General features: G+C 38.0%; 1 protein-coding gene across 1 annotated transcript in view; it reads right to left on the reverse strand.

The window, feature by feature from the left end:
- Positions 1-27,933, reverse strand: part of LIFR (LIF receptor subunit alpha) — a 70,196-nt gene that overhangs the window by 21,429 nt on the left and 20,834 nt on the right. The window contains exons 2-12 of the mRNA XM_031444205.2: positions 26,861-27,021; positions 24,988-25,102; positions 22,425-22,549; positions 16,677-16,840; positions 13,987-14,161; positions 11,685-11,939; positions 7,609-7,738; positions 6,999-7,168; positions 5,047-5,192; positions 3,663-3,825; positions 1,437-1,507 (exon numbers count right to left, since the gene is read on the reverse strand). Coding sequence (XP_031300065.2) covers positions 1,437-1,507; positions 3,663-3,825; positions 5,047-5,192; positions 6,999-7,168; positions 7,609-7,738; positions 11,685-11,939; positions 13,987-14,161; positions 16,677-16,840; positions 22,425-22,549; positions 24,988-25,102; positions 26,861-27,002 — 1,656 coding nt within the window. The 5' untranslated portion in view covers positions 27,003-27,021. The remainder of the gene's footprint in view (positions 1-1,436; positions 1,508-3,662; positions 3,826-5,046; positions 5,193-6,998; positions 7,169-7,608; positions 7,739-11,684; positions 11,940-13,986; positions 14,162-16,676; positions 16,841-22,424; positions 22,550-24,987; positions 25,103-26,860; positions 27,022-27,933) is intronic.

Consider the following 27,933-nt stretch of genomic DNA (forward strand, 5'->3'; position numbering starts at 1 on the left):
ACTGCTCCAAGTTGTACAGCAATGTATGGAACCCTCTGATCTAGGCTGACACTGACATTAACATTCTGCTGAAAACACTGCTCCAACAGAGGTCACCAATGGCCTTCTGATGCCTGGTCCAGTGGACACATTACCATCCAAAGACCTGTGGGCTTCATTTGATACTGTTCACTCCTTCACATATCCCCCTCTTCCTTAGCTTCTGCAATACTACTTTCTTCTGGTCTTTCTGACCCTCTGACCTACCCAATCTCCTCTGCTGGATCCTCCTCTTTCCCTGGTCCTTTATATGCTGCCATCACCTAGGGTTCCACCTTGGCCTAGTTCTACCCTGCGTGCTCCCCACAAGTGATCCCATTTACATGCTACTCAAAGCTATGCCTTTAGCTCTGACCTCTCCCAAGCTCCAGAGCCTTACATTAAACCACCACCTACTGGACTGTACTTGGATATCCCAGGGGCACATGTTTAAAAAACTCAGCATGTCCAAAACAACTTAATTTTCCACCCAAATATGGCAGAACAATCAACTAGCCACTGAAATTAGAATCCAAATCGCTTCAATATTTTTAATCCTTGCTTAAACATTCATCTAGTTTGAACATTTAAAATTTTCTCTACACTGAAGTAACTTGTATAATCACTACTATATTATTGTGAAATCTGAGAGACAACTGAGAGTAGCCAGGGGATTTCCTAATCAAGAGGCAGAGGGGATGCACAGTCATATACAGACAAGTTCAAAGCAACGAACGCGTAAAGAACTTGCTCAGACTTCACTTTACTCCAAGATATGCTGGCTAAATTTTTGAAAAAATAACAGTTTTATTTTCAATAACAAAATTCACTATTTAAAAGAATCCAACTATAACTGCTCCTATGAAATCCAATGCAGAAAACAACTGTGTTTTTGATGTTCATAAATCAGATAAAAGTTACAGTGACAAAAATGTTTGCTCTTGTAAGAAAAAAAAACTAGTAAAACAATGCAATTCATATTTTATCTAAAATTTTACAGAACTATACAAAACTTTATAATTGTCATAATGCAATTTATTTAAGGGAAAAAATTACACATGAATAAAAAGTTGGTTTCCTATTCACTGGATGAAAAAATGCAACATGAACATTTGGGATTCTAACTTGTAGTTTCTGGCTGCATTTCTGACTAAAGGGAGAGAGATGGAATTCACGAACTCCTCAGTCCTTTATAGGCCTTGTAAAATCAACTAAAGAATGCTCAGATCTGAGACAGAAGACCCCCACTACAATGACTGTGGTGCATCTGCAGTGATGAGGAATCTGGGGGTTTCAGAAGCCGGGTTACATTCTCAGCAATACTGCAAACTTAGCCAGTCTGGGAAATCCTGGCTCCCTGGTAACCCAAGTACCATATGTGAGTTACTTAACTATTGAAGGAAAAATTAGATATTTACCTTCCAATATATTATTAAATTCTTTCCATCAGAACTCCACTCTCTCCAAGTATCTGGTCCCTTTGAAGGAACTAAGAAACAGATTTAAAAGTCAGTATTTGAAGATACATACTTTGTCAGGTGATAACATCAATCATTGGGATGGTAGTATCTGAAATTTTTGTCTAGGTTTTTGGAATTCTCAATAAAAATGTGAAGTAGTCAAGTGGCTTCCACTTAGAAAATGAAGCAATGGAAAAGCTGAGCTCTGAACGGCTGCAAAACACAAAGCCCCTGACAGTGGGTTAAAATCACCCTCAAGGCCCTCCGAGATGTGTCAGTGCCTCTCAGTCTCATAACCTCCCACCTCCCTTTACTCAGGTCAGCTCTGGCCACACACTGGCTTCCTGGCTGTTCCTCAAATATGCCAAGGTCACCCGCCCAGGCTTTCTGCACTTTATGTGCCCTCTCTTCCTCTGCCTAGAACTCTCCTCCTCCTCTGAATTAATCATGTAGCTGCCTCCCCACCCCTGTATACTTCAGATCAAGTGCTATCTACCTTATTAGTGAGGTCTTTTCCAGATACCCTGTTTAAAACTGCAATCCCCCTCCCCAACTACCTGGCCTTCATTCCCCAGTCCTCTCTCTGGGTCTTTTTTTCTTTTTTTTTTTCTGTGGTACTCACTGCCACCCAATAGACTATTATATATATATTTTAAAAAACTCATTTCTAATCCTCTAGCCTATAAACTCCATGGGCAGAGACTGCTGTTTTATTCATTGCCATATCCCTGGTAACTGGAACAATCCCTGACACATGGTAGATTCTCAGTAAGTGTTAAGTGAATTAATGCGTTCATCTCAATGAGGTGAAATAAAATGTTTCCTCTTGGCAACAACAGCTTATCAACTGAAGGCAAAAGCTGCTCTGGCAGCCAGTCTCCAAAATGACCAAGATACTGGCCACACCTCCTGATGTTCCTGCCCTTGTGCGGTCCCTTCCACACTGTATCAGGGTTGGCCTGTGTGACCAGCAGCATATGGCGGCTATGATGTATGTTCCTTCTGAGGCTAGGCTATAAAAGACACTGTGGAGATTGGATCACTAAGCCTTGGAGTTGCTGGCTGTTCTGTTGAGGACACTCCAGCTGCCCAGTGGGGAAGCCCACATGGTGAAGCACTGAGGCTTCCTGCCAACAGCCACATGAGTGAACCATCTTGAAAGCCAATCCCCAATCCTCGTCAAGTCTGTAGCCCCCACCCACATCCTGATTATAGCCTCATAAGAGACTCTAAGCCAGAGCCACTCAGCTAAGCTGCTCCTGAATTTCTGACCAATAGACACTGTGAGATAATAAATGTTTGCTGTTTTAAGCCTCTGACTTTTGGGGTAATTTGTCATAGCAACAGATAACTAATGCTCTTTCTTCCCTGGACTCAAGCATGGTCCAAACAATTCTTACAGGTGTTGTAAAGCTCCTCTCATCTCTCTAGTCTTCATGTGGAGAGAAAATCTGGTAACATCTGTCATTTTTTTGTCCTACTGCTGTTAAATTTTTTGGAAGAAGTTGTATATTCCCTATATTATATAATATAAATAATGCTTTTGCAATCTTTTGTTGAATGCTTCCTGAAAAATTACACCTATTTCTAAATTTTTTGATGTTTGTTTTAAAGCTGACATCTGTTTAATCAAGAATAGATCTCATTCTGTCTTTGGAAATTACCATACTCAGAAAACCCGTTATCTGATTTTATAAATAGTGTGACCTGGGTGTACCACAGAAACTGAAGTTTAAGACCTTGTAGTCCCAACCATTTCTCAGGCCTAGTTTGCAAATAAAATTCCATCAAATTAACCTTATTATTGTTTCCAATAAAGAGGTATTCTAAATATATTATTAAAATTCCAAGAAGAGGAGGAAAGAGTGAGAAAAAATCACCCCATAATCTTTCAAGTTTGGTTTTGTATGTATCCTCTTAATATGGATGCAATCACACTGTGAATAGAGTAGCCTAGTCTTTTCATGTAACACATGCCAAGCATTTTCCCATATTATCACAAAAAGTTAAAAACCATCATTTAAAATGTCTGTGTATTTTACCAGAAGGTATTACACAATTATACAATTTATCTAAACATTCTCCTACTTTTAGTCACTTTGGCGACATTTTCTTAGAAAAAAAAAGTCATAAAGTTCAGGATCCATAGTAATAATTAAGCCACAAATCATTTAGTCAACTTACTGGCTTCTGTGGTTAAATATTGTTTTTCATTGCTCCATTTGCTCCATTTCCAGAAAGGTTTAGTAGAACAACGAATCCGAAAAGTATATATTGTATATGGATTTAACTTGTCCACAGCAATGAGATAACTTGAATTTTCTACCCCTTTCATTGTGATATTCCTCTATGAGAAAACAAACAAAAATTTAAAACATACTACATACATAATGTATATATGTAATATGTAATATATATTATATAATGTATAGGATATATATGAATACATACACATATACTTTTTTTAATAAGAAAGTCTCCCAAATTTGTAACAAATTAACTGAATGTCATGAGCATTTACCTCTGTAAGACTAAAGACAGTTTATCCACTATATTTTAATTCTTATATAAATGTCAAACCAGTGAAATTGCATTCTGCAATAGCAATAAATAAAAGTAAGGTATCTTTTTAATTCAAATGTTGGATCTAAATAATAATGGTCAATTAAATTATGCAGAAAGGATAACTGTGACAACCAGCCAGTGGCCAGTGGTGATGCAATAAGCTTGGTGTTTGGTACTCTAAGACAACCGTGAGGATTGACCGTATTATTCAGATGACACTTGAAAGCTTACTGGAGGCAGGCATCATCTTCTGCATCTTTTTTTATATGGCACTTAGAAGCTCTAGTGTGGTGCTAAACATGTAGAATATTTAACAAATACTTAAACTAAATAAAATCAAGATGGAGTATTTCTAAACAAATTTGACGATCTGCATGCCTCAAGAAAGTCTCTGAGTTCCCAATTACTTATAACTAGGAGCTTTGTACATTTTGCAGTCTGACTGATTTTCTAGAAATCATCAGTAAGTTTCTGAAAGGCTATTTAAGCACAACATCATCTATTTTGGACTTACCACAAGTTACGAGACGGTACAGTATAAAAGTCAGCCTAAGTACTTAAAATGTATTAAAAAGTCATGTTTTGACTTATAATGACCAATTATAACTTGCTCCTATTGCTGCACTTAACAGTTTTAAAAAAATCACTTTTTCTCTCTGGTGCCGATTAGTCCATTAACTAACGCCAAAGGTTACAGCAAAAACTACTCATTCATTCACAAATTTATTGAGCAACAGTTACATGCCAGGTACTATACTAGACTTGAAAACATTCTGAGTAGTAAAAGTCAAACTTATGTTCCGTAATATATAACATTATAATTGTTTTTAAGTGCTAAATATAATGCTATTATGACATTGCTACATAATGTCTTGGCTCTTAGTAAATCTCTATAATAAATAACCTGAGAGCTTATGTGTGACAATTTACTTAATTCTTCTTAAAAACTAAGTATTTTATCCAAAGTAACCTCAAAGGAAGTTTATAGAAGAATCTTACTCACCAATTCATGTACTGAGTTAGTTTTATTAATTTCAATTTGACATAACAGCTTAATCTTTGCAAAGTTGCCTGGTAAATGCCAGGAAAGTGTAACAGCTGTTGAATTAATATCCTTCACTTTGACTGAAGTAGGAGTATGGGGATGAACTGTAAATACAATTTTCAAAGATTACTTTGAAAGCTGTTTTCTAATATGACAAGTGAGAATCATAGAAAACAAAAAACAGAAGTGTCATTAGTACTGATCAACAATATTCTACCCAGTATTTGTGGAATACACAAAACTCACTGTCACTGCTAACATCATGCCAACTTTTTTTCAGGACCAACCACACTTGAAGTTCCTGAGCTGGCATCATAAATACTAAAACGTAGTCATATCATAGTCTCTACCATTCAGGAATCCATAATTTACTTGGAAGAATGACCAACAAAAATAAAGAAAATCAACTACAGTGTATACATTAGTTCCTAAATGTGTAGTATAGATACTAGCTGCTACAGGAATTTAGATGTAAGTGTGGCAGGGAAAGTCTTACAGCAAAGATGGGAATGAAGATGAGGTTTGAAGGCTAGAATTAGACTGAAATTGGCAAAATGATGCAGAAGAGCATTTCAGGTTGGGGTCTTGGCAAAAGCACAGTGAAAGCAAACTGCACATTACACTGGTGATGGTGCACATAGCAATGCAAGTGATGGGAAAGAATCATGTGGAAGGTAAGGGTGAAATGGCAGAGGGCAGACAAATACATGCAAACACTGCCACTCAAGTATAAAATGCAGCTGTTATAGGAAAAATTAAGAAACAAGAGATGATGGGATGGAATAATTGATGAAAGTGACCCACGTGTACAAAACAAAAAGGCAACAGGAGCATCTACCAGTCACGTGCCAGGCTGTGCTATAATGCATCCAGTTTAAGCCCTTTCTCCCCGACTGCGAGTCTCTAGGATAAGGCCTCTACTCCACTGCTGTGCATGTTGCAGAGCCTGGCAAGGAGTTGATACCCATGCAATGACCATGGGAATGAATGCCAAAAAGATGGGCCATATTTTATTTCTATTTTGAGCTATATATTAATAGGGTTGGTAAAAATTCAGAAATGAGCAGCAGCAAAAAGGAACAAACTATTTATTGATACATACAACAGCTTGGATGGATCTCAAGGACACCATGCTTAGTAAAAATGCCAACCTCCAGAGGTTATACAGTGTATGACTCCATTCATACAACATTCTCAAAATGACAAAATAACAGAGACAAAGAACAGATTAGCTGTCGTCCAGGGACAGGGATTTGAGTGCCTGGGGGAGGGGGAGAGGGGTGTGCTTTGCTGAAGTGAAAGCAGGAGGCGGTTCCTTTAGGGCAACAGAACAGTTTTGGATCTTGATTGTACTGGTGGTTTCATGAATCTATACATGGATCCAACTGCACAGAACTACACACACACAGTTAAATGCATGTAAAAACTGGTGAAAACTGAGCAAGGTTAGTGGTCTCGTTCAGTAGCCTGGTTCACAGTGTTGTACCAGTCAACTGCTTAGTCTGGATGTTGTACTACAGTTACATAAGATGTTACTATTGGGAAAGTCGGGTAAAGGGGTCACAGGGCTCTAATTTATTATTTTTTCAACTACTTGTGAGTCTAAATTATTTCAAAATAAAAAAGTTTTTAAAAATTGGGCAAAAAATATTGTGAGAAATCAAAAACTATTAGATAAAGCCACTTACAGTTTCTGTGGAAACAATTCAAATTTTTATTTCTTCAATAAAACAGTGACTTGAAATTACAAATTTTAAATATTTTTCAGTAAAATTTACAAAATTAATATTAAGTAATTATAAAGAAAATAATCAGCAAAAAGTAATCCCTAGAGGCACTTTTCATTAATCTCAAGACATTTTACCACCTCTAAAGTTATTTTTAAGACATTGGTTTATGCAGTAGCTTACCTTTTTCAGTTACATTAACTAAAAGTGTTGATTCTGATTGACCCAAGGGATTACGAGCATTCAGTGTAAAATTGTATATTTCTTGATTTGAAAGCATTTGAAAGAATAACTGATAGCTTTCATTTGTGGGCACTTCAGCTCTTTTATATCTAACACATTTTCCTGAAAAACTGTGAATTAAGAGAGCATTAAGGAATGTTAAAATAATTTCAAAATGGCAAGAGATATATTGCAGGAAAAAATGAATTGGTAAATTTCTAATAATTACTCTTTAAAAAAGTTTCCATTTCTAATTATAGATATATCACATACTCAGGGAAGAAAATATAAACAATACAGAAAATAGAAGAAAATAATCAGACATAAACCCATGACCCAGAAATAGTCTCTGTTCATATTTGAGGTCTTTTCCTTCTAGATTTTTTCAAAAACAAGGTATCAAGTCTATATGCTTTTAAATTGCAGCATTTATAGCATATCCAATTCTATACAGCACATTTTGTTTTATATCTTGCTCATAATACAAATGAAACAGACCATCTCCCCATGTCATATAACATCTTTCCAATGCACTCCTCACTGTCTGACAACCTTTGCCAGAGACCTTTACCTTTCAAATAAAGTGTAACTTGTATTGCGTGGGCCCACCAGGGATGTCGGTCTTCCTGGATTCCAAGCGCATACTATCTCTTTTAAATCATATGTCTCACAGTTCAATTTTTGAGGAATATCAGGTGGATCTAATTAAAAAAAAGAAAAAAATTCAGTTACTTATGATTACATATATTTTCCCTGAAAATGTTGTATTTCATAAATGTCAATCACGTTTTAGACAATTTCCTTAAAAAACAAAATGTTTTCATTTTGAACAATGCAGGAATTATCATTCTTTATATAGCATGTTATAGTAGAGTTCATGTTACATTAGAAATGACAGTTTAAAATATACTGAAGAGTGACTAATAGCTCATCTGGAAACTCCCCAATAGCAACCTGAAGAGATGACCTTTCGTTTTCTTCCCCCTTAAGTCGTATTTCAGAGTTCATCAAATATCTCGAAGGAACCTATGTCCAACTAGTTCAATCAGAAAAATCTACAGGTTATAAGTACTATTACCTATCATCCTTAGATTGTGATTTGAAAAGAAGTACCAAATCATATTGCAAGTCATGTTACAAGTTTCAGAGTTCTTAAATAAGTTATAAGGACTATTATTTACAAAGTACCTATTGGTAAAATTGTGCATCTCCCTATATTCAAAGTGACTACTGCTCTTTTGTTCTTATTCTTTATTGAAACTGTTCTGTTTTTGTAGGAGCAAGACTAGAAAAAGAAAAAAGTTGTTTTTGTTTTGTGAGGCCTTAAAGTGATAAATGAAAATTCTACAGTCTGATTATAGAAAGTGGTACTTCTGTAATCTTGTTTAACAACCAATATAAGAAATGATGTTTCCTACTGTCATATTTGTCCAAGCTATCTTTCACTGAAGGTAAATCTTTGTTAAATAATTATCAACTCATTGAAAAAGTCTGTAAGATAATTTTATTTTTAAAAACCTATATTTTTAAAATAGTCCTGAGTTCATCAAACAAGACTTAGAAAATTTCACATACTTTTCCCAGAGATAATCATTATAACCTTCCAGGTAACTTAGGAAACATTAAGTGAAGTAATGAGCATTTATATGAAAGTTTAACAATTGGATAATAAAAACAACATTGACATTTATTTTGAAAAGTATTTTAAACTTAAGGCCAAACTTTTAGTCATTTTATTAAAATCAAATACCTAAAATTTTGAGGATTTTTTAAAATGCTGATTATTTTAGGATTTGGCAGATAAGCTGAAAAACTTAAAATCCAAATAACAGGAGCAAATTAGAAAGAAGTGGAAGGAAAAACTGAAGAAGAAAAAATATGAGAGGGCAATATTTAAAATGTAATGTACTGCTTTTCTTTTCAAAGAAATTAAGTTACAAAAGAGTTAACTGAAGCTAGGTAAAAGCTTGGTATAAATCAATTATATTTCTGCTACAGCAGCAAATAGACAGTACAACTTAAAAACATCTATTTTTAATAGCACCAGAAAACACCAAATACCTAGGGAAAAATATACCAAAAGATAAATAAGACCTCATATCACTCAAGTAAACCAAAGATAATCTAAATAAATGGAAGGACATACCATGTTCATGGTTTAAAAGACTCAATATTGTGAGAATAAAAATTCTCCTAAATTGATAGATTTAATGTAATACCAATCAAAGACCTGGCAGGTTTGAATGTGCATGTGTGTGTGTAGGAAAAACCTGAAGCTGGTTCCAAAACTCTTTTCAGTCTTTTCAGTAAATGGTGGGTTAACAGGATACCCATATGGGAAAGAAAAATGAATCTTGATCCCTAACTCACACTACAGCCTGCCGCTTCTGTAAGTTTCTGAAGCGCTCCCTCTGAAGTGAAATGTTACCACTGAGCTTCTGAACTGACAGGTATTAATCAGTATTTCAACCTCCAAATGTTATAAATGAAAGCTAAATTATGAATTAAATAGCTTTGCTCTAGCACTATGATAAAAGATTAGAACATTGATAGAAATAATAAAAAGAATCAATATTCTCATCTTCTAAGTTTAAATTTTTCATTTCATTCTTTTAAGTGAATGTCTCCCTTTTTGGCATCATTTATCAAGAATCTTCACTACACTGATTCTCAATTTAGACTCCAAGATCATTTGTGAGGAATGTTGCAAGTCAACTCCTCAAATTCCATTTAGGGAAGAAAACATAATTTTTTTAATTTCTAAAGTTTAAATTTGAATATATCCTCACTCTCACTCGAATTCCAAAACGCCTTACTGGGAAGACAAAAAGAGAGTAAGGATACAGCCAGCAAGCTAAGTGCAACTCATCCTGGTTACTCCCTTGGGAATCTACCAGCAGCTGAATGTCATTCATAAGTTCTGTGAAAGTAAAAGAGGGACTGAGAGCTGCAGATCTAGAACACAGCTGAGAAGCATAAAAAAAAGCATAAGAAAAATCACTTAGCAATCAAAAGAAAGTTACAAAAGCCACTTACATTTCATACATTTCATTCAAGAGACTCTTGGACCAAACTCAGAAGCTTTAAAATCAGAATGTATGGAGGAGGGGAAGCACTGCAGGAAGTAAAGCCACCAGTGCACAGTAACATTATAGTGACCACAGGAAGGAGACAGAAAAACTCCAAATACAAAATTATCTGTGGATGCTCAATACAAGCTATATAGGTAGGGCAGTCCACCAACCATAGCAACTTTTGGAAATGTCATGGAATGTTAGAACTGTAGGAGTGGCCGTGTTACTAAAGATGCCCTGCATTACATAGCACACAGCATACACGGACCACAGTGAGAAAGGGGTTCTTCCTTCTACCCATGTCCTCCAGCTACCCTCTTCTCATCAGAGAAGCATATATATGCTATTGAGAGATTTTTGTCCGGGGGAGGGGTATAGTCAGTGGTAGAGTGTATGCTTAGTAAGCACAAGGTCCTGGGTTTTGCCAACTAAAAATTGGCACTTGCCACCTGCCTCTACAAGGATTGAATCATGCTGGCACTTGCCATCTACCTCTGCTAGGACTGAATCACGAGCTGCTGCAGCCACTGACCTCCAAGACTCTCTGAAACAAGTTCAGGGTGGAGATCAGGAATGAGGCACTCTGTGCTCTGGGAAAACTGGCAGAACAGGCCTTCATATAGTTAGCTATTTTCAGGAAAAGATTTTATGAGCCCAATTCTTGAGTCTCCTTCTATCTAGAAAAGCACTAAAGTTATTAACAGTGACATCTGCTCTTTGTGACTAGCAGCAGCCTCTGCCTAAATGTGTGCTTGACTGCATGTGCCCCCCTTCACTGAACTCATATATGATTCTGAGTTTTCCCCACAGCTCTTCAGAACAGTTCCTCAGAGCTATCTGAGATGCTGTCTCCCAGGCTATAGTCCTCAGTTTGCTCCAAATGAAACTTAACCCACAACTCTCACATTGTGTGATTTTATTTCAGTTGACAGTTTAATCCTCAGTACCTCCACTAAAAAAAAGAACAGAGAGAGAGGAGGGTAAAGCTCACTGGTAGAGTGCATGCCTAGCATGCACAAGGTCCCAGGTTCAATTTTAAACCTTTGTTTAAAAAAATTAACAAACCTAAAATTACCTCCCCCCCATTTAAAAAAATTCCCTTTTTAAGAAAAATATTTTGAAAGGAAACAAAAAAAGAAAAAAATTTTAAAAAGAAAGATTTTGTGTAAAATCATTATAATTTCTTTAATGCAGGTACTGGAAAAAAGGTATACTTTAATTAGGTGGGAAATTAATTTACATGAAAAAATTCCTAAACAATATAGGATTAAGAAGTCTTATATATACTAACTTGCCCTTGACTCAACAAAGCTGTTAACTAAGAACTTATGTAAAAAATTAGCAGTTGAATGTTTCAAATATTATAAAATCTACAAATTATATAGATACAGGTATGTAGAAAACAAGCTTAGAACTCATCTTAAAATAAACAAAACTTCTGGTGCCTTCATATATCATTTATATTAGAATAAAAAAAATAGAACCAATTCATACCCCAGAAAAAGCACTAAGGCTTTTAAGGAGGATCAAAACAGATTAACAGGAACTTTTTAAAAAAACATTATATACTTACATCCTGCAAAAATAACCGTTCCAAACATGTTATCTTCTACTGAGAAAACCACATTTGTTCCACTACTTTCAGAAGCAGAAATATTATGGATCTTGATTGCAACATTTTCCCCATCAAGATGAATAAGGGGACAATTTGTACTCCCGATCAGTGCTAACACCACTTTTTCTTGAGTCACACAACAAACTGTTATATCCGAGCCTACAAGTATCACTTTGTCTTGAGGAAAAACCTTAGTTTGAGAATCAGAAGACCCTGGAAAGAGCAAAAGGAATTTTAAATACTTTAGAAGTCTTTTACATAAATTAGCCCAGTGCACATAAAGCATACTGTTACATACTTTATAACATTGGTGGCCCAAAGATAAGGTTATGTCCCTCAGGTTTCAAAGGAGCAAGACATGTATGAGAAATAAAAGTGTGTGGTTTTATTTACTTACGATGGGGTGATGGGAGGTGAGTGGAGGGGGCTGTAAATCAATGTTCAGGGTCCCAGTTAATATCTAAGAAGTCTAAAGTTTCAAATTAAGTGGGTTTATGTCCACATGTGAAAAACCCATGTCAAGAAAAAGTTGCTCATTAAATAATTCCATTCCTTTGAAATTATTCTATGTATTTAGAGCAGACTTCTTCCCATCTGCCTAAATATATAGTTAAGTACTCCAATTCCTAAAAAGCACTTTTTCTTTAATCCCAACTCACTGCAGGTTAAAGCCACATCTTTGTTTTTATCTTCCTAAATAGCCAATTAAAAAAATTATCTCCTATCTCCTTTCTATCTACTTACTCTTTAATCTGCTTCTACCCACACCCGTTCTACTAAAATGGCTCACTGGCATAACTGTTCAATCCAATGGCCACTTCTCAGCAATCTTTCCTTCGACTTCCCCAGCATCCGGTAATGTTGCCTAAAGTCTGCCTTCTCAAAATTCCCTTTTCTCTTGGCTTGCAGACCACTATACTCTGCTTAATCCTCTGGCTGCTGCTTGCTTTGCTGGCTTCTTTTTCTCCCATCCTTCCCTCGGACATACAAACTTCTAATGGATGTGTCCTCGGTCTCCATGCCCCTTTTCCTGAGTTATGTTAACCTCCAAGATTTAAAAAATTTCCCATCACATATTTTAACGATTCTCAAATACATAGTTGACCCTTGGACAACACACGTTTGAACTGCATGGGTTCACTTACACGTGGATTTTTTTTCAATAGTAAATACTACAGTACTACACGATCTGTGGTTGGTTGAATCTCTGGATGTGGAACCACAGATATGGAGGATTCATGGGTTCGGGGGGCTGACTATAAATCATATGTGGATTTTCCACTATGCAGAGAATCTGCACCCCTAACCTCCGGTTGTTCAAGGGTCAACTGTTTATCTCCTGCTCCAGCTAACTACCTGGATGCCAGACTTGTATTCCCAACTGACAAAGAGACACTGCTTCCCAGACACTTCATAGCTACCTCAAGCTCAACACATTAAAAACGAAATTTATCTGTCCCACCTAGTTTGATCATATAGTTTGTATCTCATTGGACAACAATCACCAGCTACTCAGCTGTCCAAACTAACAGCCGTGTTCGGCTCCATTTCTCCCCTACTAAATGCACTGTCACTAATTCTAACTCTGTCTCTTCAGTGTTTTCATATCTATTCTCCCTTTTCATTTCTATACCCAAGCGTCCTAGTCTAGTTTACACACTGAACTACAACAAGATTCTCCTTATTAATCTGCCTCTTTCCATTCTTTTCTCCCTCTGATCCACTTCCCTGTACTGTCACTAGAGTAAATAACCTACAATGAGTAGCAGCCTTTTTAAGGACTTCATTTTACTGTCAACAATTTTCCAGGCCCTCTCTCACTCTGCTGACATTGTTTCTGCATGTGAGTTTTATTCAACGTACAGATGTTTTGGTACACGTGCAGATTCCCATGCTCTCTGCAATAGCTCTGCAGCTTGTAGGGATCTGCTCTGTGAAGAAACTGAGAGCCATTTTTTCTTTAATATGGACTTGATCTCATTACCATATAATTTTTTAATGTTCTTCAATGACTACCACAGTGATTTTCAAACCTTGGTGTTTATCCAATCACTCAGGAAGTTCTTTAAACATACGGACTCCTGAAGCCTATCTCAGAGTTTCTGAATCAAACTGTTCTGGGATGGAGACTTGGAAGATCCCCAGGTGACCCCCATGCAGCCAAATGGGGCTCAGAGAACTGAAAGCATCAACTAACCCTACACTTAAGCAAGACTAATCTAATTCATCTGAAACAAAAACTCTTTAAATATGAGCTTACAAGAAATGTTCTTCAGTAGGCTCCAGTTACTCCACTCTTTGTGACCAGAGAACTTAGGGTCATCGATGTGGCACCTAATTCCCACATAGTGAGTGGCACACTCCAAGGGCATGTCTGACGTCCAGCTCCAGTGATGAACTGTGTCTTTGCCATTCAGAGTTGTGTTGTGGGTCATCTACAAAATGAACACAAACACAAAATTCTATTCCCAAGTAGTGATATGGTCTGCCTTTTTTTTAGGGTTAAAAAATACAACAGACTGTGTATCACCAGCTAAGGAAGGTAAAGGTTTGTTCTTTTGCAAAACTATCTCCGTTACGGACTTATAAAACTATAACACAAACAACAAATACTTGTCTACCAAAAACTGCAACAGAATGATACTGGAAAAAATAGTAAGTGAAGAGAGAGAGATCGAGACAGAGAGGGAGGGCACACACAAGTGCACAAGCATGTGAGTGGGTGTGCCTGGGCTGGGAGGTTCGACGGGACTAAATCCTCATCTTCTGTTGTGGGAGGTTAACAAAACACTGATCAAAACTAAAAGAGAAAATTAAGGAAGAGCAACATAAACATTGCTATCTGGAAAAATGGAGACAAATAATAAAAGAATTAGCTAAAATAACTGAAATTTGTTGTTTACAGGAGAGAAAAACGCGAGGAGAGAAGGGTTGCTGCCTAACTCCCAAGGGTCGTTCACATCCTGGTCTGTGCAGTGCACAGCTCCCACAGCTGGATGCGAGGCTGCAGGCAGAGACTGTCAAGTTATAAATGAAACATTCATCCAGTGTTTCACAATCTTTAAACTATTACAAAATAATAGCATTATAAGCTGTCATAAAATGATTATATGCAATTCTACCTTAAAAAACTAATACTATAGCTATAACAAAGCTATAATAAAAATGGTACGTTTTACTATGGACAGGAATAACTTTTTTAAGATCAAATTGTTCTATCTCTATTTTTCTTACCCCTTATTATTTTTCCCTATACAAAGAATTTTCTTCAAAGATCATGTTCCCAAAAGTAGGGAATTACTACTTTGCCATTGCTGTCTTCTTATGCATCTTGTGGCAATGACTTACACAACCTTAGAATACTTTGATTTCACTTATACTTCAAGGAGTATCCCTTTTATTCTAGCATCCATACGTTAGTTTTAAAAAAAAAAAAGCCCATCTAGCCCCCAAAGGAAGTAATGACAACTAACAGCTGTTTAGTAGCTTTATAAGTATCGTATCGTGTATTACAGCAAATACTAGCACTACTTTACAAATAAGTAAAAGAAAATTTGGGGAAGTCATCCTAAGCCAGTGAGCAGTAATCCATAATATAAAATATCAGGACATAATAAAAAGCTACACAATACAATTTTAAATAAATAATAGTTTTTAAGACAACAATGATAGAGCTGTAGCAAAGCTAACTGTGAATCAGATTGACACACAGAATTACCATTAAAATTCAAGAAAAAGGAGAGCATTTCAGACTGAGGTAACTGGAATGAGCTTTAAAATAAGGGGCAGGATTACACCTGGGGCTGGAGATGTGTATTCAGTTTGGATAGGTGAAAAGGAAAAGGAGGGCGTCTTGGATGAAAATAAGTGCACTGATGATGTAATACAAATCGCAGTGGTTAAGAAAGCACAGACTCTGGAATCAACTGCCTGGGTTTGAGTCCTGGTTCCACCACTTACTGTCTTCCTATGACTCTGTATCTTCATCTGTAAAACGGGGATGATGTTAATAGTGCCTCCTTCGTGGGCTAGTTGTGAAGGTGCACACTATTAACACATAAAGAGTTTTTACAACAGTGCCAGGAACGCCGGGAGCATCAGACACATGATTTATGGCTATTGTTATTTTAGGACAACAAGGAAAAATAAGGCAGTAACAATGAAATACAGAATAATCCTTTTTATCATCTTTAATATCTTACCTATGTGCTTAGGCAAGTAAACTGTAAAATCATGAGCTGGCTGTCTAATTCTTAAGGCTCTCACTAGGCATATGTCAAGTTCACTAAGGAAGAAAAGAGTAAAAGGACAGAAAGGAGGACTCCCAGTACTAGCTGTCAACACCTCTCACCACAATCTCTCACTATTCCTTACATTAAGAACAAAATAAAGACAGATCATGAGGAAAGCACTCATAAACATGATTTTAAAAAGCAGAGGGGAAAAGGCATGTACTACTAAATACAAGAGCATTATTTCAGATTCAGATAAATTCAAACTTACAGAGTTACACAAAATTTCTCAACAATCACTATGGCTAAATATGTTAAAACATTCATTTTTATGTTTATAATGAAAGAAAAAGATAACAATAACAGACTAAATTATATTTTATTTCACTTATGTAAAAACATGTGTATAAAAAGGCTAGACGGAACACACAAAGATAATGTTTACTATGTCCATGTGGTAGAATCATGGATTATTATGGATTATTCCTATCATGGATTATTTCTCCCTTAATTTCCTAAACTTCTCATAATAGTTTCATGTTATTTCAATGACTAAGTGATGGTTTTAGTCAGAGCATATAGTTTCTAAAGAATCTTGTAAGGAATGTGATCTACTTCCTTAATAACCTAAAGGTTCACTCACGCCACTTTAAAATCTTTAAAAATTATTGTATCTGTAATGTCACAGGAAAAAAAATCGATTGTTATTCAAACTTACTATTTTTACAATTTCCATATTCTTTTTACGTAGAATTTTAATTTCCCAGATGACATTTGAGTGACGTGGAAAAACAGAACCCTTGTCATTCCACTTGAGGTGTAATGTAGACGTTGAGAAATCAGCAGACAAATTCAAGATCTCTGGAGTATCTGGAATGAAGGCTTAAAAAAAGGAAACAGAAGACAAAACTTAGTAAAGTAAGGAATGATTCTTTATATTGTAATTCCATTAATCAACTAATTTTAAGGTCTGTTCCTTCTTGATCAAAAAAAAATTAAGAATTAAAGGAAACCTTCGCACTTATTACTGAAAAAAGAGAGTAAATAATATGTATTTATTTGTATAAGCAGCTCCCAGTAATTCATCAGCCACATCTGAGAAAACTATTTATCAGCCAGTTGTTTCAAATCCATAATTTGTCTTCTGATACAAACAGCAACTGGGTTCCCACAATGCTCGAGTGTCACTGGGTCTGAAGCTCCAAGTAGACAATGTGGGAGAGAAGGGAAAGGGTTTCTTTTGCATGAACTATGGAAAGCTTTCCTTGGTAAAGCTTTCCATCTGTGTTCTCTGCACTCTTTCCACTCATCTCCAAGTGTTAGAGCTCCCCATGCTGGGGGAAGTCACCGACTGGAGGATGCAATGAGCTATTACTGGTACAAGAACTCATAAATAGTAGCAAGATGGGGTAATGACTGAAGCACGGACTTGAGGAAGCCGAGGTACCCAAAAGGGCACCATGTAGATGAAAGTAGTACTTAGCAGGATCTAGGGGGTCCTTCAGAAAGCCTAGTCTGCAGTGGTGGGCAACAGGCCTGCAGGGGATTGAGAAAGACAAACGGTGACCCAGCAGGAGACAGCTGGAGAAAGCCGGGTGAGAGTAATGAGGATGTGGATCACGATGTCCCACGTGGAGAAAAAAGGACAAAATCAAAGAAATGACTGGATCAAAGAGATGATGGGTGAGTACAACAATAAATGAAAACATCTAAGATTTCCTCAAGTTTCTAGCCCAGAGAGTAGGAAGAAAGGCAAAAGGAATCAGGGACCATTGTGAAAAGATATGGGAAACTGGCCATGGACGACCATGTTTCAGGGGAAGAAGAGCTGCCCAGTGTGGGGTCGGGGGGTGGGGTGGGGCACAGACAGTGAGTGAGAACGGGGATCAGTCAGAGCCCGGACACCACCTCAAGAGGAACTCGCTGAGCGCAGCTCAAGAAATGAGCATAAGCCACAGACAGAACAGACGAAGCTTGTTTGAGAGCTACTGACACAGTCACACCTCCTAGGAACCAGAGAAAACCCAGGATTCCTGGGATCAAAAGAAACGGGGCGTCGTGCAGGCCAAAGAAAACAGCGCTCAGAGAGGAAGGCTGAGAGAGGACCCCGGGCAGGGGTGAGGGCACCATCAACACCTGAGAAAGGGCTGGCCGGGCAGCCGGCTCAGAAGCCGTGTGACAAAAGGAAAAGTGGGAAACCCTGCTCAGGGACACGGCCTCTCACAGGGACAAACTGGTCAACAAACAAACAAACAAAAGTAGCATAAAGAACAAGGGAGTCTTCAAAATCTTTCAGTCTCCCTACCTATAAAGGATGGGTAAATTATTGCAAAATGTGGGGTTCAGTGGAAAACACACAAGGCATGAGCCCGTTCTGTTCTGTGAAACTCAGGCTTTCTAGTGTGAAGGGCTCTTTCTTGCCTGTTCTCTCCTCAAATGACAGTAAAGTGCAGGTAAGTGAAAAGAAATTCAGAGACACAGGCTCTCAGGCCCCACATCTACCCCAGTGTTTCCCCAGGAAGCTCAAGGACCTCTAGGTAAAGTCACGGCCAGCACAACTGCGCGAGCTGACCGAGGTAGGGGCCGAATGCGCTAGGTAACAAAAGTGGTGGAGCAGGCCAATATAAACTAGTCTTGGAACTTTCAGCTATGTAAGTTTAAAAACCTAAAGCTCTAATCTGTTCTTAGAAACAATGATCAGTACTTACATGTAAACTGAAAAAAAAAAATGTGCAGTATATTGTGTATATGTATTTACATGCAATAGAATGTATATGTGCAGTCAAACTGTAATAATTCTACCTACTAAAACTGAAAAAGGAAAAAAAGAGAAGAAAAAATATCAATCAACCAATCAATCAGTCAGTCAGTCAGTCGATCTTGGAACTTAAAAAATTAGTACTTAGTAAACTTAACTAAAATTTGCCGACCACAGTGCTCTACACTGGATTTATGTAAAACATTCAGGGCTGCACAGGAAATGGAACATGTGGATTTAAAGCCTAAACTAAGCAGCAAGGTCAACAGATACACAGCTAAATAAGGACAGTGGAGGATGCTTTATGGGAGAAGTTTTAAGTGGGAAGCTGCTTTCAAAAAAGGAGAAGCAAACGAAGAACAACGAGCTGATTCAGTGCCAGGAGGGGCAAGTTCAAGGTGGCAGGGCAACCACACAGAGCCGAGGCTGCCAAGAACACAGTTCCTTCAAATGTTTCAAGATGTCACAATGTAGTAACTTAAAATTATGAAACATGAGAGTATTTTGCTAAGGAAACACTCACCTATTAAACTGCTTCCCTCCCGGAAAAGGACATACCATTTACATTTTATCTAAATAGCAGTGGGCTACTTCTCAAAGCCCAAGTCATAGCCAATATTTCAAGCTAAAGTCAGTAACAACCACAATCACAAATGAAAAGGTGAAACGCAAACACACTTTCTTCATGGTACACTTCTTCGTCGTATACCTGGGAAGTTCCCCTAAGCTCCCACTGTTATGTGCATTTCTCTCCAGCTAAAAGACACTTGAGGACAATGTTAACTTGCTTTCTAGAAACTTTTCAGCTAGAAAAAAAATTTCATCAGTCTTATTTATCTTTTAAAGCTGCTACGTCTTTACCCACAACCTCCGTGCCCTTCGTGCCTTACATCAGGAGACAGGTGCTTTCCCAGCTCTTTTATAGGATCCATGTTATTTATTCTGTCTCAGACAAATCCAAAATTTTAGGTTGTTTTAAGAAACTCAGAGATTAAAAATCTTACAAAGACTGATTTTTGTGCTTGCCCTTGTCAATTAGAAGCTTATTAAATGACGTGTGTTAAATATCTTGTTTGCTTTATATGTATACTTTTTAAAGCATCTTAAGATCTGGAGAAAACTTAATTTCTCACACTTTCATTTAGCAGAAAGTCGCAAAAGAGCCCAAATCTTTTCATGCATAGCTCCACTGTCATTTCACAGCCTCTCTTGCACATGGTAGGTGCTCAAAGGCTTTCCGATGCATCTACCTCCCTCTCTTCTATTCATCTAATTTGCTTTTCAATTTTCTTTTTTTTTCTCTGTGGGTAGATAAGCTTTATTGTTTTTATAATTAAGGACAAACAATGATAATAATTACAGTAATGATAGATAACAACAATAATGGTCATTTTTATTAAGACAAATCTCAGGATTTCTCATTTTGCTAAAGTCAACCTTGTGAATCTCAATTACAGTTCACAATGCTTTTCAATTTTCTTATCAGTATTATCTTATTAGAGAAGCAGCAGAAATAACTTAGCATTGAGATACTGTTAATCTAATATTCTAATCACAATCAGGCCCATTATTATCAAAAATGCTGTCAACAACTTGTATGATATGCAAAAACAATGATCTATTAATCAAGTAAGTCACCTAGAGTCTGTCTGGCTTTGCCTTTCTAATTCTAAAACTGTCATTCCAAGTAGCTTCCCAGACAGAACCTTCTCAATCCCTACTGAAAAAGCAGACAACACAAACTGGCTCTCCGACAGAGTCCTGGAGAATTCTGTAAAAATCTGGAATAAAACTAAGTTAGATTCTTCAAACCTTACTATAAAGTAATTCCAGATGGATGAAAGATTTAAATCAAGCATGATAATAAAACCAAAAACTCATAAAGAAAAATAGCAAAAGTTTCCATTATATAAAAATAAAAACCTGAGGTGTGAAAAACAGCACAAAGCTAAAATTTTAAACTTGGCAAAATATTTGTAGCAAATATGACAGAATGAATAGTCGTACTATATACAGGGATCTCTTACAAACTGATGAGGAAAAAGATAAATTTCAACACAAGAGAAAATCTACAAAGGATACAAACAGTTCAGAAAAGAACGAAAATGACTGGTAAGTTTTTAAAAAGTAATCACAAAAATATAAAAACAATAGTGGCATAATTTGGAGGCCATCAGATTGAAATGGCAAAATTAAGAGAGATGAACAAACCCAGTCCTGGCAAGGATGTGGACAGGCATGCACACTCTAAGATGGTGTTTGTGGGAATGCAGAGAAATTCAGAATTTTTGGATAACAATTCGCAATGAAAATATCAAGAGTCATAAAAAGGGGATGTCCTGCATGCAGCATTACCAATTCTAGAAATTTAGCCTAAGGAAGTCATCACAAATTCAGAAACACATACATGCAAATATGTTCATTAAGGCATTGGTTATAATATTGAAACACTAGAAATTAAAACCTCATTATTAATAATCAATGACTTAATCATGGTACCTCCATTCAATGGAACACCATGCAGTCTGTAAAAATAATACAGATTTATTTACATAACAACTTGAAAATTTACATCTTCTGTGAAGTCTATCATAAAGTAATGTGAACTTTACTATTTATATGTACAGACACAGAACATACATGTAAGTATTAACAGAATTTCTCCGTGAGTACTGGGATCATGGCTCATCTGCACAAAACAATCTCACATGGAAGAAACAGGAAGAAAATAACAAACATGGCTCTTCTCTCTCTAGCCTGAAAACAGCCCTAAGTAGCACTCTCCTCAGACAATACCTCAGCCAGAAAATGAGACAGGTTCTAAGTTCCTGGACAGCATGCTTTGTTATTATCCTTTCAAAATCTGTGCTATCTTAGACACACACCACTCCAAACACGCACTCTGTCTGTAAAACTGGACAGATCACAAAGTTATTTATATTTTCTTTCCTTTGCGTCAAAGTCAGTCATCCTTGTAAGACTCACTGTAATATCATTATGAAGCCATCTCATAATAGTTGTCAGAAGGCAACCAACCTGCTTATTCCACCATTAACAGAGTCAAAACCACTGAGGTTTTTAAGGTCCCACTGTGCAGCAAAATTTCCATCTCCGTCAGCCTGGGTTTATTTTGTGCCTCCACCCAGCCTGTAGCATATGTCCTAGGCAATCGGTCAACATGTAAGGCACTGGGCTAGACACTAGGTGGAGAAGACAACGTCTCTGTCCTCAGGGAACCCATTTGCTTGTGGGGGAAACATACAGGAAGCACTTAATTACATAATAAATTATTTATGCAATTGTAAGAAATGCCACAAAAAAGAAATAACACAGCCTACAGCAATGTTAAGAAAAGAATGGGGTCCCCCTGGGGGGAGATGGTCAAAGACTATTTCTTAGGGACGCCTGAGGAATTCCGAAAGGCGTGCAGGAATCAACAAAGTAGAAGGGTAGGATGAAAGTATCCAACTGTGGGAAGGACCGTCACCTCTGTGACATCTACTTGATTGACCAGAGAGAGAGCCTGCTTCCATCTTGATCCTGGCTACACTCCACCGTCTGAAGCATGGTTGCTGGATAAATGAGAGCCATTAGTGCAAGAGCAGATGCAAAAAAGATGGTGCATTTCTGTCAATTATAAAGCACCACAGTACTAACAAAGGCACGGTTCTGAGTTATTTTCAGATCAATTTTTTTTCAAATACTTACAAACATCTTTTTCATTTAGTGTGAATTTACTTATTGAACTTCCAAAATTTATTGTTACTTCATGATCACCAGGTGAAAGAGCTGGGATTTTAGTATTTTTCTCCAATCGATAACAAGAATGCGACCTGCAATATAAGAAATCAAATTTTAATTAGCAGATAAAATTGAGTGCAATTTTCATAAAAACTTGATTAACACAAAATACACTGGAAAATACGCTCTTTTGTATACAGAAACATAACAGGTTATACTGCATTTTAAGACTGAAAAAAAGAGAGGCTGGCGGTAAGTCCATCAACGTGGTGGTAGGAAAAATAACCAGACTGTACCAGGACGTCAAGTGAGTAAGCAGAGATGGTTCTCTCAAGAAACAGGATTTCAGCCTGCCCTTCAAACTCCCACCCAACCTTTCCTCTGCAGCCTCGCCTCTCACCTTACATACCCTGCACTTCTGGACCAGACCATCACAAGGTCTCTCACCCTGAGACGGTGCTCACAGAGTCTGATGGTAGAAAGGAACCCGGCCACTCATCGTCCTCAGACACGCCCTCAGCTTGGCTGCTCCTCTGTCCTGGTTCACGGTTCACTCGTACAAAACACTCATCAGCTCTGCTTTCAAAATGCTTCTAGTTCCCACCTACTGCCTCTCAGACAAAAGCGATTCTTTCCTCTGTGGTGCCATGGCCCTTGGCATCTTTACAGGGCACGTTTACATGTGCTTTCCTGTTGTTCAGGTGCATTTCTAGCTTCCCACCTGCCCTGCCCCAGTCCTGCACAGGCCTCTCCATGGTGCTCACTCAGGACTGAGGACCTGGAAGGGTCAGCTTGCTTCCTTTCAACCTCACCTGTGAGGCTTCTTTACCTGCCAGCAACACAAAACCACCTGAATTCTCTAAATCATGCTCTTTTATACATCTGTGCCATTGTCCCAGTATTCTTTCAGGCTGGAATGGTTTTCTGTTCCTTTTCTGCTGAGAAAACTGGGTGTTCCTTTTCCAAAACCACAGCTCTGACAGCCCCTCTAGTCCCCACACTCCTCAATCAACGCTCCCTTAGACCATCACAGACAACTCCTACAGTATTGCTAGGCTCTGCGACGTCCTGGAGCTGGGATGACGTCCTCCCTGTGTGGCTGTTTACCAGATTCTGCAGGTCCTCCCCTTCTGGATTCACAGGAGGATCGCACTTCTCTGCTCCTCCGAAGCCATGCACAGCCACGTGACGTTATGTGTAGAGAAACTAAGTGACAGTCACATCTATCATGTTAGGAAGGAAGCTCTAAAAGCCTGGCAGGCAGGCTGTGCTCCCCTCTGGTCCCTGTCCTGGTGCACTGGAAGATGAGGGCCTCTGGCCTGGGTCCCTGAGGGAGGGGCCAGGGGCAGAGATGCCAGCTGATCTCAAGACAGACACGGAACACAAGCAGAAGGTAATCCTTTATGTTCACTGCAGAAAATAAGGAAGATTCAAAGGTTGTTTCTGCAACAAAACCAAGCTCATCCTGGCTGATAAATTACCACAACACTTAGCGTAATGCTCAACAGAAGTACACTGACTGGGAAAAAATCTGAGTGTATTTAAATCCACATTTGTATCAGTTTACTCTAGGAACCACTCATCAGCAAACTGGGACTCGGAGCTGCTGTGCTGGAACTTCTCTGGTGTTGTTAAAAGCTCAGAGCCCTGCTGGGATTAGGGAGAAGCAAGAAGAATGTTCTGGCTTGCAGACAGCCCAAGGGCTTCCACTCCAGGCTCTGGCACTTGTAGCTGCCTCCAAGATGACCTGAGACGGTAAGGTGGTGTGACAGGACCTACTGAGTGTCTCATAATGTCCATGCCCCCCCTCTCCTTGGGAACACTAGCCCAAGGTTTACCCAGACACACTGCCATCAGCTATGAGAACCCATCGCCCAGCCTCTTAGGCAAACAGGTTTAGCCATCTGACTAAGTTCTGCCAGTGAGATGTATAAGCAGAGGTGTTGCATGGGACTTCCTGGAAGTCTCCTTAAAGAAGATCACCCTTCTTTTCCTTCCTGCTTTCTGGAATGCAGACATTACAGCAGCTCCTGAAGCGTCATCTGGAACCACGAGATCACACAGTGAGGACAGCCGAGCAGCACAATAAAGAGGAGCCTGGGCCTTTCACTGCCATGTGCAGCCACGTCTGCCTTGAACTGCCTACTCCGGACCTTTAATGTGACAGTGTATGTCTGTCTGTTAAGCCACTATTACTGACATTTTCTGTTAGGCAGAGTCAAAACTTAAACTTTATTGATGTAGACAAACACTGGCTCAGGACAGACCAGTAATACTCCCCCCAGAGGATCAGAATCCACAGCCCCTGTGTTCCATACTCAATATTCACATAGTAAGAGAATCAAAGTTGTAGGCAGGAGAAGGGTTTGTTTCCATCCTGGTTGATGTAAGATTCAGATTTTTAGGAAATTAGAGAACTAAGATTTAAAATTTCTTTTAAAAATTTCCAGAATAAAATCTTTATATCCTAAAATCAAAGGACAAAGAACTTCAGGTTCTAACTATGAATTAATCAGAGTTTTTCCATTACCCGTTTTCAATGCAAACTTCATAAGCAGCACCACGGCCTGCTCCAGAGGGGGCTCTCCAAGAACAGTCCCACACTTGTAAATTGTTAGTAACACACTTCAAATCATGAGGAGTCCCTAGAGAAGGAGAAACAGAACACACAAACACACACACACACACACAATACGCTTATTAATTTAACTCCACTGTAAAAGTCAACAAGTCAGACCGTCCTCAGCCTTAAGCGTAAGTCTCTGAGGGCCTGTGCTCGTTATGCGGAGCTGAACCTGCAGTCACAGGAGGTGGCTGGTTTTATGTTTCTTTTTGTAGCTTTGGTTTTAAAAAAGCTAATGAGTAAACTGATGAAAGTGGGCCAAGCGCTAGACCACGTAGGGGGGAGGCCTTTCTCAAAAGTTCCACCTCCAGGCAACTAGGATAAATACAGGGAGTGGCTGTACAGAGTCAGTGAAGGGACCAGGAGGGGGCCTGGGAGAACTTTAATCGCCAATGGTCCCATTTGGTGGGGGAGAAAAAACAGAACTCTAAGATTCTTAGGAACTCTGTGTCTCTGTGTCTCCCAAGCCACAAACACAGCTTCTGGGCACTCCCAGCCACAACTTCATGGCTTGTTACCAGGCTGCCACCTGTACAGAAATCCCAGAGCCAATCCTTAGATTCTTATGAAGTATATCACATAAACAGTAATAAACTCACACGAGTATCTGAAAAATATACATATTGTGTGTAGGCTTAAACAATAGGAAAGTAATGAATAATTCATAAGGTTACAATCCTAACAGCTCTTTCTCACATCTATAAAATAGTATTAGATCATGGAACACATAAGCACTATACAGTGAAAAAATGTCATTCTAAAAGGACAACAGAGAGAAAGAAAAGAGAGCATGAGAGGGAGGGAGGGACGACAAAAGGAAAAAAGGAAGGACGGAAGGAGGGAGGGAGGGGAAAAAAGCAATTATAATGTGAAAAGGCTATTGTAGCTCAGATTCTCTACATACATGTTTATAAAAAAGGAATTTTTCTTCAATTTTTACATATGGTTGGTATGATATTCACTACAGCAATAAATTATAAAGGTACTTATATAAGACAGAAAACAAAAACATTAGGAACACATCAGAAATCATCAGTAATCACAGTAAAGTTATTTAATAGTGATTCTGGGAGAAAAGAGAAGACCTGTTTAATTATGGAAATTATATAAAAACTAAACTCAGGGGCAGTAAGCTAGGTAACATCTACACAAACATCCTTAATGTATTTCAATAAAATGAAGAGAAATCACATGTTATCTTAAAAAGGTATTTAGATTTCATTTATGTGACATTCTCAAAGGCAAAACTATAGACAGAAAGTAGATCAGTGTTGGCTGGAGGTGGTAGTGGGAGGGGCTGACGACAGAGGAGCACAGGGAATTTTCTGGAATGATGAAACTGTTCTGTGTCTTTTTTTTGAGATTTTTTTAAACATTTTTTATTGATTTATATTATAATCATTTTACAATGTTGTGTCAAATTCCAGTGTAAAGCAAAATTTTCCAGTTATACATGGACATATTGGAACTGTTCTGTGTCTTGATTGTGCTGGTGGTTACATGACTATATGCATTTGTCAAAACTCACAGATCTTTACCTTAAAAGGGTGAATTTTATTGTATGTAAGTTGTACCTTAATTTTTTAATGGGGAAAGAACATTTAGATCTATCTTCACGGAGCTTTTTAAAAGAAACCAGAAGTACATTTTAAAAATGACAAAGAAATGGACTTTAACCACAAATAACCTGAAGGGTTCGATAAAAACAAAAGATTGCTTCTTAATCAAAACAGTAATGACATTGCAATAGGTTCATTTTCTCTGACTCTGATGCACTTACTTTTTTTCTGGCTGCTTACTTGATTCATTAAATATAGAAGAAGAAATGTTAACAAGATCCACTGGAAATTTGAAGTCATCCTCATTCTTTTACTGTCCACCATCCGGGATGGTTGTTTCAAACATAAAAAAATGTCCATCATCCGTGCAATGCAGTCAGTCCTGGATGAGGAGAAGAATTTCAAATGGTGCTCAAACTGGTCCACAGACATACCTTACCCTGTGCACATCAACACTGAAAATGGATACTGACAAATACTGAAACACACTGCACATTAAAACCATGGAGACACTAGACTCAGCTGCTCTGGCTTTAGGAGACGTGACAGTCAAACACAGTTCTTGCTCTGGGCGCTATCAGAGGGTCAGTTTTCAAATGATGGGCTTCAGGTTCAAGATTATAACCGAGTACATACTTATCAACACTCCAGTACTGCCAGAGTATAGAAAAGCAGTGCATAAAACCAAGGTTCTGACAATTTTAAGTGATACATGAAATGAAGTTTTTAATTTTAATTGGTACATATTAACTTTTATAGTTATTTATTTATGACAAGAAATGTTGGTTTTCTTTTTCATGTACACTGTGATATAAAGTTTCTACTTCACTTATATTTTAAAAGGTTAAAGAAAAAAATCAGGGTAATTAATAACATATGGGGGACTGCAGACGTGACAAAAGTATTGACAATGACACACAAATGTCTAAAGCGTAATAAACACTGCAACAACTACAGTGGGAAGGGATCACTGACAGACTAGAGATTTCAACACATTGCTATGGAAAACAGAAAGCATACAGACGAGCAGGGACTGGCTCTGGTGGGCAGTAGGGAGGGGAAGCAATGGAGGGATGTGGTGTTCAGCCCAAGAGCTCCGCAAGATCCCCGTCAGCAAATGCTGAGAGACAGCCGACCAAGTGCCAGGCCCTCCTCCAGGCACCAGAGGTGCAAAACTGAATTAGACAAAGTCCCTGCCCTCCAGGTGCTTAGGTTCGAGTTTGGAGAGAAACATACATAAACAAGTAATAAATTTAAGATCCTGGCATGCACTTTAAAAACCAGAGTCAGTACA

The sequence above is a fragment of the Camelus dromedarius genome, chromosome 3 (assembly GCF_036321535.1).
Source record: "Camelus dromedarius isolate mCamDro1 chromosome 3, mCamDro1.pat, whole genome shotgun sequence".
Lineage (NCBI taxonomy): Eukaryota > Metazoa > Chordata > Mammalia > Artiodactyla > Camelidae > Camelus > Camelus dromedarius.